Consider the following 10,093-nt stretch of genomic DNA (forward strand, 5'->3'; position numbering starts at 1 on the left):
GGATAGGTTATTAACTTCTAAGGGTTCTTATAACAAAAAATATGGGTTGCCTCCCACGCAGCGCTTCTTTTTCGTCATTAGCTTGACGTTGTGTACCTTCCTCAAGTTAACAATAAAACGGCACTAACCACTTCTCGGTTTGTCGTGTCCCCATAGTAGTGATTCCAACGCTGACCATTAACCTTGAATGCTTGGTCCGAATCATTTTCAAAAATCTCCACCACTCCGTGTGAAAACACAGTTTTGACAATAAAAGGTCCAGACCACCTTGATTTCAACTTCCCAGGAAAAAGTCGGAGACGAGAGTTGAATAAGAGAACTTGTTGCCCCGACACGAATAACTTAGGATGTAGTTTCCTATCGTGCCACCTCTTCACCTTTTCCTTGTACATTTTGTTGTTTTCGTACGCTTGGAGTCGAAATTCATCAAGTTCATTAAGCTGAAGCATTCGCTTCTTTCCAGCTGCATCTAGATCCAGGTTCAACTTTTTTAACGCCTAATAGGCCTAATGCTCAAGCTCCGCAGGTAAATGACATCCATTACCATACACAAGTTGAAACGGGGACATACCAAGTGGAGTTTTGTATACTGTTCTATAAGCCCAAACAGCTTCATCGAGCTTTAAAGACCAATCCTTCCTTGACGGACAAACAACCTTCTCTAGAATGCGCTTGATCTCTCTGTTAGACACTTCCGCTTGACCATTTGTTTGCGGATGATAGGCATTAGCAACTCGATGATTCACATTATAATGCTGCATCATAGAAGTGAATTTACGGTTGCAAAAATGCGACCCTTCATCACTTATGATTACCCGAGGCGTTCTGAACCTTGTGAAAATCTGCTTATGAAGAAAATTCAACACTGCCTTTGCATCATTTGTCGGTAGAGCTTTGACTTCTACCCATTTTGAGACATAATTGACTGCCAGCAAGATGTACTGATTGTTGCAGGACGAGACAAAAGGCCCCATGAAATCGATTCCCCAAACATCAAAGACCTCGACTTCAAGCATCACATTTAACGGCATCTCATCCTTTCTCGTCAAATTTCCCACTCTTTGACAACGATCACACCTTAAAACAAACTGATGAGCATCCTTAAACAAGGTGGGCCAGAAAAAACCTGCTTACAGAATACGAGCTGCCGTCTTCTCACCCCCATAGTGTCCACCATAAACTATGGAGTGGCAGTCTCGTAATATCCCCTCCGTCTCACAGAACGGGATACATCTCCTGATGATCTGGTCAGCTCCCTGTCTAAACAAGTATGGTTCATCCCACATATACCATTTCACCTCATACAGAAACTTCTTCTTTTGAGCTGAGGTCAAATTAGGAGGCAAAATATTGCTGACAAGATAGTTTACAATATCTGCAAACCATGGCTCTTCCTCCTGAACTGCGAACAACTGCTCATCCGGAAAAGACTCGTTGATCAATGTCTTATCCTGTGAAGTAGACTCATGATTCTCCAATCTAGAGAGGTGGTCAGCTACTTGATTCTCAGTACCTTTCCGATCCTTGATCTCTAACTCAAATTCCTGTAGTAAGAGCACCCAACGAATGAGTCTCGGCTTCGAATCCTTCTTGGAAACCAAATAGCGAATGGCCGCATGATCAGTGAATACCGTCACTTTTGTCCCAAGCAGATAAGATCGAAATTTCTCAAAACCAAAGACTATAGCTAAGAGCTCCTTCTCAGTAGTGCTGTAGTTCATTGGGGCCCCATTTAAGGTCTTGCTAGCATAGTAGACCACATGAAAGAGATTATTCTTGCGCTGCCCAAGAACTGCACCTACCGCATAATCACTCGCATCACACATCATCTCAAAAGGCTCTGTCCAATCCGGTGCTGTAATAACTGGCGCAGTGATTAAACTCTTCTTAAGAGTCTCGAATGCCGTCAAACATTCATCATCAAATTTGAAAGGCACATCTTTCTCAAGCAAGTTGCACAACGGCTTAGATATCTTTGAAAAATCCTTGATGAACCGCCGATAAAAACCCGCATGACCAAGAAAACTACGGATTCCTTTCACAGAAATAGGTGGTGGAAGATTTTCAGTGACTCTCACCTTGGCTTTATCCACCTCAAGACCCTTGCTAGAGACCTTATGCCCAAGAATTATGCCTTCACGCACCATAAAATGATATTTTTCCCAATTGAGCACCAAATTACTTTCCACACACCTTTTGAGCACGGCACAAAGATTATTCAAACATTCATCATACGAATGTCCAAAGACGGAGAAGTCGTCCACGAACACCTCAACATTATTTCCAATCATGTCAGAGAATATAGCCAACATACATCTCTGAAAAGTGGTCGGTGCGCCACATAACCCAAACGAAACTCTGCGAAAAGCAAATGTTCCAAATGGACAAGTGAAGGTAGTCTTTTCTTGATCCTCTGGTGCAATACAAATCTGATTATACCCGGAGTAACCATCCAGAAGACAATAATACTCATGACCAGCCAACCTGTCAAGCATCTGATCAATAAATGGAAGAGGGAAGTGATCCTTCCTCGTGGCCTTGTTCAACTTTCGGTAGTCCATGCATACTCTCCATCCTGTAACTGTTCGAGTGGGGATGAGCTCATTCTTCTCATTTGCTACCACAGTGATACCTCCTTTCTTAGGCACACATTGTACGGGGCTCACCCAAGAACTGTCGGAAATAGGATAAATGATGCCTGCATCCAGCCATTTCAGAATTTCTTTCTTCACCACCTCTTTCATGATAGGATTAATCTGCGATGTTGCTCAACAATTGGCTTACTACCCTCTAGCAGAATCTTATGCATGCAATATGAAGGGCTGATCCCTTTGATGTCTGCTATGGTCCATCCAATAGCTGATTTGAATTCTCTCAAAATCCTTAAGAGCTTGTCCTCCTCACTACCTGAAAGGTCAGATGCAATAATAACAGGTAAAGTAGATGCATCACCTAAAAAAGCATACCCCAAGTGTTCAGGTAATGGCTTAAGCTCTAAGGTAGGTGCTTCCTCAATTGATGGTTTGAGCTTTCCTTCAGCATTCTTGAGGTCAGAAGTACCAAGAGATTCAAACGGCATGTCCAGCTTTCGCCTCCAGGGAGAAGCGTTAAGATATTGTAATTGCTCGTTGCCATCTTCATCATCGCTATCAAAATCCCCCACTAAGGCCTTTTCTAATGCATCAGACATTAGTATATGATCGAGTTCTGAAGTAACCGCAGCACAGCGTTGCATTCTTCCGTTAGAGCAACGGTCTCAAGGTCATCCAGTTTCACCTTCCTTGAAAGAATACTCTTCATAAACTTCGCATAACTAGGCATTTGCTCCAGAGCCTCAGCGAAAGGTATATTGATGTGAAGTTTCTTGAACACCTCCAGAAACTTACCGAACTGCTTATCCAGCTTTTGTTGTTGCAATCTCTTAGGGAAAGGTGGTGGAGGATAGAGCTGTTTCTCCCCTGTATTACCCTCGGGCAGAGTGTGTTCAACAGTAGTCTTCCTTGATTCCGCCGCTTTCTCCTTTTGCTTAGCTTCTTCATCTCCAACTTCAGCTTCTCCTTCTTTTGCCTTTTCAGCATCAGCAACTTTCCCAGACCTTAAGGTAATAGCCTTGACTTGCTCTTTAGCTTCCTTCCTGCCTGGTACTTCTGTGTCACTGGGAAGTATTCCAGGTTGACGATTGAGCACTGCATTAGCTATTTGACTGATTTGATTTTCCAAGGTCTTGATAGAAACCGCCTGACTCTTGCACAACAGCTTAAGTTCCTCAAAATCAGCACTAGTGGGTGCAGCTGCACTTCCCTGTTGAGGATATGATTGCCTTTGAGCATAATACTGTGGTTGCTGGAATCCAGGTGGATTGAACTGTTTACTCACACCTTGCTGATATGGTGGCTGAATAGCATTCTGATTATTACCCCAGCTGAAATTTGGATGATTTCTGTTGTTAGGATGATAAGTAGCTGGCACAGGCTGCTGTTGTCGCTGATAATTGTTCACATACTGAACAGATTCGTTAACAAGAGAACACTGGTCCGTAGCATGAGAACCTGCACAAAGCTCACAGACCATAGTTATTTGATTGACTCCATAGGTAGCTAGAGAATCGACCTTCATAGACAGCGCTTGGAGCTGCGCTGCAATAGCGGTGGCTGCATCGACTTCCAGAATACCTGCTACCTTCTCAGGCATCATCCTCTAAGTTGGGTTTTGATGCTCATTTGCAGCCATAGTCTCAATAAGATTATAAGCCTCAGTATAGCTTTTGGCCCACAAGGCGCCTCCAGCTGCTGCATCGAGCATGGGTCGAGATTGGGCCCCCAAACCATTATAGAAACCAGTGATCACCATCCAATCAAGCATTCCATGATGTGGACACTTTCTCAGCATTTCCTTGTAGCGTTCCCAAGCTTCGCACATAGATTCTGTAGATTGCTGCGCGAACTGAGTAAGAGCACTCCTCATAGCAGCCGTCTTTGCCATTGGATAAAACTTCACCAGAAACTTTTGCGCAAGATCTTGCCAAGTAGTGATGGACCCAGCTGGTTCAGAATGTAACCAGTCCTTAGCTTTATCCCTCAGTGAGAATGGGAAAAGCCTCAGCTTGATAGCTTCATCAGTCACTCCATTATATTTGAAAGTACTGCAGATCTCGACAAAATTCCTTATGTGCATGTTGGGGTCTTCAGTCGCAGCCCCTCCAAAAGAAACAGAATTCTGCACCATCTGAATAGTGTCCGGCTTGATTTCAAAGGTGTTAGCTTGAATCGCCGGATGAAGAATGCTTGACTGAATGTCATCAATTTTAGGCCGAGAAAAGTCCATAAGAGCTGGATCGGCCGGAACAATACGATCACCCATGATTACTGGTTCTTTCTGCTCACTTCCTGAATCCGAATCTTCAAAATCTATCTTCTCCGGAATATCAAGAACTTCGTCTGTCTCCTCAGCTGTATCTAAAGTCCTCTTGCGAGTACGAGAACGAGTTTGCATAAACGCTCACTAAAGTACCTGAAACACATCCAGAAACAATAAGTAACAAATACGTCTTAATCACTGAGTCCTAACGACCAATGATGGTAAGTACATAAATTTAACAAGTACGCCGAGTCCCCGGCAGCGGCGCCAAAAACTTGTTAGGGCGAAAACACGCGCTATAACACACGCAAGTATACGCGTTCGCAAGTAATATAAAATATTTTCTAGTTCGTTCCCACAGAGACAGACTAATTATGTTCAATTAAACTCACTCACCAATGTATGTTTACTTCTCAATGATAAGACAAAAACACTTAGAATTATATTAACTAATTGTTAATTACAATTAACTACTAAAATTAACCACTTAATTAACACTTCGGATTAACAATAATAAAACACTCATGAGATCACAACTTCATTACTACTTCCTTCAATAGTCATTGTTATTACCCTTAGTATGCAATAGTGATGATATTAATCGAATAACACGAAACTGATAAAAGTCAACTTTCATTGTACTAATACCATTCTACCAAACATCCACAATTAAGATAGAAGTTGAATAGGCATCACTTATGTTGAGTCCCTATATATCTACAGAAATTGACAACATAATGATTTAAGTACAAGTTATTCCTTTTGATTACACAGGGCGAATAAAATGGTTAGAGTTACCCACTAATCATGCAACATCATACATGAACCTATGCTAGCATGGCAAGTTCTAAATCTCGAGATCCACCGTCGCTTCACAAGAGATTAACTCTCTATCTTAAATGTTCGCGACGCACATAAGAAGAACACGCACAACCAACACTAGATATCATACAATCATCACACACTAAGGTATTAAACAACTAACTAAATAATTCCATAGTAAATCCGTTACAACCCCATGATCACGATTAGCCCATGTTAGCACTTATCGTCATCATGGGTTCATATGAAAACATGATAAATAAACACAAGAGAATAATAACTAAACTAATTATATTAAACCAGAGTACGTCACAAGAGTAAATAGGTTCAAAGCAAAAAAAACTAGCATCCAACGTTACAACGAAATAAAGAATCACAAGAAAATATGCTTCCTCTTCATTGCGGTGTGCTAAAATGGTCTTCTTCCTTATCTCCTTCGCTCCTCGATTAATACAACGATTCAACACACGTGAAACGTCTCTGAACCTACTTATATAGAAGTCCCATAAAACTCAGATTACACAAAACTTGGAAGCCAAACAGAAGTAGAAGTCTAAAATAAATATTTTAATGCGCGGCCGCTCAGCATAGCTGAGCGGGCGCTCAGCTTCCTGCGCGGCCGCTCAGCATAGCTGAGCGGGCGCTCAGACCCCTACTGGAAAATGTCTAATTTTTACTCTGTTTCTTCGCTGTAATCTGCTCCTTTCTTCCCTCTCGCGATGCTAGACACATGCCAAGGCTTATTATTGATGATTACTCCCCCGAAATGCAACTATTACCCTGAAACGCACAAACACTAGAAAAACGCATCAAATACACAAAATACTTGATTTCAAGACACCAATTTAAGCCATTTTAAGACGTTCTAAGTGGTATAAAATGCCACTTATCAAAATGCAACATCATCTTCCATATCATTAACATCAATTGTCAAATAGTATAATTACACTAGCTTTATGATGTTGGGCTTTATGCTAACTCTAACATTCAACAGCTATCATTTTCTTTCTTGTGTAATGTCTGTGTAACAGTGTAAGTGTGACAATCAAGGTAAAATCTCGAGCCTTTTTCGAAAACCGGGTCAAGTCCCGATCATGAGTCCGAAAATAAGCCGAAGCATACTGTCCCGAGTGCAGCCAACTTGGATTACGACAAGCCCACCACAGGCCCCCAAAAGATCATGATTTGTTGTGCACATAGTAGTAGTACTTTGCCTTATAAACTGAACAGAAGTCTCAAATCTCCTCAATGTGGGACTGGGGTGTTACAAACTCCCCCACTTAAACTGCTGACGTCCTCGTCAAGCCCGAGTAGACAGCCCATAGGACCAAGATCGTGCCTCTCTAGCCATCGTGGGATAATACCGGTTGGTTTTGTATCCCCACCTCCGGAACTCTTGTCATTGTGGGATAATACCACCAGCCTGCGTGTCCCCACCTCCAACAACTTGACGCATCAAGCTTTCGAGAGTCGGCTTTGATACCATATGTGACAAGCCGAGTCAAATCCTGAGTCTTTTTCGAAAACCGGGTCAAGTCTCGATCACGAGTCCGAAAATAAGCCGAAGCATACTGTCCCGAGTGCAGTCAACCCAAGGCCCCCAAAAGATCATGATTTATTGATGCATATAGTAGTAGTACTTTGTCTTATAAACTGAACAGAAATCTTAAATCTTCTCGACATGGGATTGGGGTCTTACGGTAAACATACCTAACTTTAATCACTTGTTAATTCTTTAACATGGATGCATGATTTGGTTATCTTTTAGTGATCGACAAAATCAAATTTTGATGCCACGCAAACCTGTCTAGTTAGTATATAGCTTCTGTAACATTATGAGTTATCACTTATCAGGACTAAGAACTACATCCTCCGTTATTCAGACATATTAAGGCCCTACCTACAACTCATACATAATTTACACAAACATATGATATTATCATCTCCTAAACTTTCTTCAATTTTTGTTGCTTAATCCACAAGTTTTGAACTATCGTAATACCCTTGACGATCACGATCTACGGTGGACTGTACTGAGCGGTTGGTGACCAGCAGGCACGACGGCCCATGGGTTAAAAGGGACCCGATGGTGACTAGAAGTCGAATGCCGTGGCTGCAAAGGAGCGGTAGACGGGGAGGCAGCCGACGATGGTGGGGCTGAGACACGCTCACATGAAGGGCACATGGTTAGCGTTGTTGGAGGAGCCATTTGCATATAGAACTGTGGGGATGATTTAAGAGCCCTCAGGTCCTGAACTTCCTTCTGCAATCTCCTGTTTTCTTCTGTTAGATTGTCACAGCATCTCTTTAAGAACTCACAATCAACCTCTGTTTGCTTCAATTTAGTCCTGACAACGACAAAATGTTCAAACTTTAATCTTTGGCACACATGACAAGTATTAAAATCCAATGTTTAAGGAGATTAAAATTCACTATATCTTAAATCTTAAATCTAAATCATTACAGTATTATTTATTAGTGGTTAGTATATCCTTATCTGCCTTTTAAATGGCTCGTATTTTAGCATAATCAATGCTTGGCAAGTATTGCTACTCGATATCCATTAACAAAATCTCAATTCAAAATAAACCATGTATTATCAATAACATCTACATTTCGTATCAGTATGTCACGTAAGAATATTGAAACTGAAATACCAAAAATACCCTTGCGAATAATTGAATAAGACAATTATCTCACCTGGCCCTTCTGTTCTGGAACCAGACCTCCACTTGACGAGGTCTCAACCCTAGTTTTTTTGCCAAAGCCAGCTTCTGTTTCTGCAAAACAAACCATATCCGTGAGTAAATTACCAAAATAACCTCACCCCGTATACAAACATAAACACGAACATCCCTCTCAAAAACATACTTATATACACTTACTGGATTAAGTGTGTTATGTTCTTTAAAGCTATCTTCAAGAATAGCAGCCTGTTCTTTAGAAAGCCTCAGCTTTTTTCTTGAATTATCACCATCTTCATCATCACAATCTATAACATCATCGCTGTTAGATCTCTCAACACTTGTTCTTTTTCCACTCACACTTGATATTGTGCTGTTCGGAGAAGAAACGCCGGCTTCTTCTTCCATGTCTACCGTCATCGCCGGTAGCCGGTTCACGTCGATTTTCTTCAAGAACGACCTCGTTTCGACTCTGCATGTCTCAAATAAGCTCCGATCTGTGGATACAGGAGAAAAAACAAGTTAGTAAAGTGCAAATCTGATGAGAAACTGCGAAATATATGAACTTATGTCAAGTGTGTGCAAGGCGTTTGATAAAATGCTTGTGAAAAAAATAATGAGATTAGCTAAATGTGTAAACAAGGGGTTTGAGAGGGAGGGAATAACCTGAAGCTTGGTTAGTGAGAAAGGTGTTGTGGAGGAGGTTGAAATGTGAGTGAGTTGCTGAGGAGGTAGTGGAAGGTGTTTGAGTTAATTGAAGTGGTGAGGAAGATAATGGAGGCTGGTGGGTTTCTGTTTGGAAGTTCAAGCTTAGGGTAAGGCCTACGCGATCTTGTCTGTGCTGTATCATCATTCTTGTATATGTATATCGATCGAGAGAGAGAGAACTGGAACTAGAAGGCTTTGAAGGGGGGTGGAGAGTAATGAAAGGAGTTTGAGATGGTTATATAGAAAGAAAGAGAAGGGAACAGGGGTTGAGAGGGGAGTTTAGCTGGTCCAATCATGACATGGTAATGTCAGGGGTTCCAATTCTCTCAATCATGGATTTTGCTCCCCTTCACACTCACCTCTCATCATTTATTCTCAAAACTCAGTCATGGTTTGCTTTTTCACCTTCCCTTTTCACGCCTTGGTTAAATGTTAGACTTTTTGGTCCTTAATTTTACCAATTCTCTTTCCCGTTCTGTCATTGTCTGTCCTGACAATTTCAAACCCCAATTTCAAGATTTTTTACCTCTTGTTTAGATCATCTAACTAATTATAAATCATACTAAATGTAATAATGCTGCTCTCAGTCCCATAATAAGTTTCCTATTTTGATTTTTGACACTGTTCATTATAAGTGATTAATTATTAATTTACGTCTAATTTATTAGATCAAATATAGTCATGAGTGATTTTGTTGAATTCGTATTTATGGGTATTTTAATATAATAAAATTTTTATATTTAATACTAATACGAAATTAAAAATATTAACAATCAAAAGTGTGCATTGGCAAACGTGTCCAACACAAATAGGAAACGTTTTCAAGAACAAAGGGAGTAACAGTTTTTGCAACGGCGAGGGTGTCAGAGGTCCAATATTAAATACTCCCTCCGTCCCGGTCAATTCTTTACGTTTGATTTGGACACGGAAGTTAAGAAATGTGTATAAAGTAGTGAAAAAGAAAAAGAAAAGTGGGTAAAGTGGTGGGACCCTTTGATTTTTAATGTATAAAAGGAAGATAG

The 10,093-nt window shown here is 40.9% G+C and overlaps 1 protein-coding gene and 1 non-coding gene across 2 annotated transcripts; one reads left to right on the plus strand and one right to left on the minus strand.

Moving 5' to 3' along the window:
- Nucleotides 1–4,360: 4,360 nt before the first annotated feature.
- LOC141669612 (small nucleolar RNA R71) lies at nt 4,361–4,467 on the plus strand. The gene has a single exon (XR_012553881.1). It is a non-coding gene; the product is annotated as a small nucleolar RNA R71 (small nucleolar RNA).
- Nucleotides 4,468–7,501: 3,034 nt separating this feature from the next.
- LOC141667802 (homeobox-leucine zipper protein HAT4-like) lies at nt 7,502–9,476 on the minus strand. Its single transcript, XM_074474425.1, has 4 exons — nt 9,030–9,476; nt 8,565–8,860; nt 8,380–8,459; nt 7,502–8,027 (listed from the first exon to the last, which is right to left on the minus strand). The coding sequence occupies exons 1-4, from the start codon at nt 9,214–9,216 to the stop codon at nt 7,691–7,693; spliced, it is 900 nt and encodes a 299-aa protein (XP_074330526.1). The 5' UTR covers nt 9,217–9,476; the 3' UTR covers nt 7,502–7,690.
- Between the last annotated feature and the right edge of the window lie 617 nt (nt 9,477–10,093).

This window comes from Apium graveolens, chromosome 6 (genome assembly GCF_009905375.1).
Source record: "Apium graveolens cultivar Ventura chromosome 6, ASM990537v1, whole genome shotgun sequence".
NCBI classification, from domain to species: Eukaryota; Viridiplantae; Streptophyta; class Magnoliopsida; order Apiales; family Apiaceae; genus Apium; species Apium graveolens.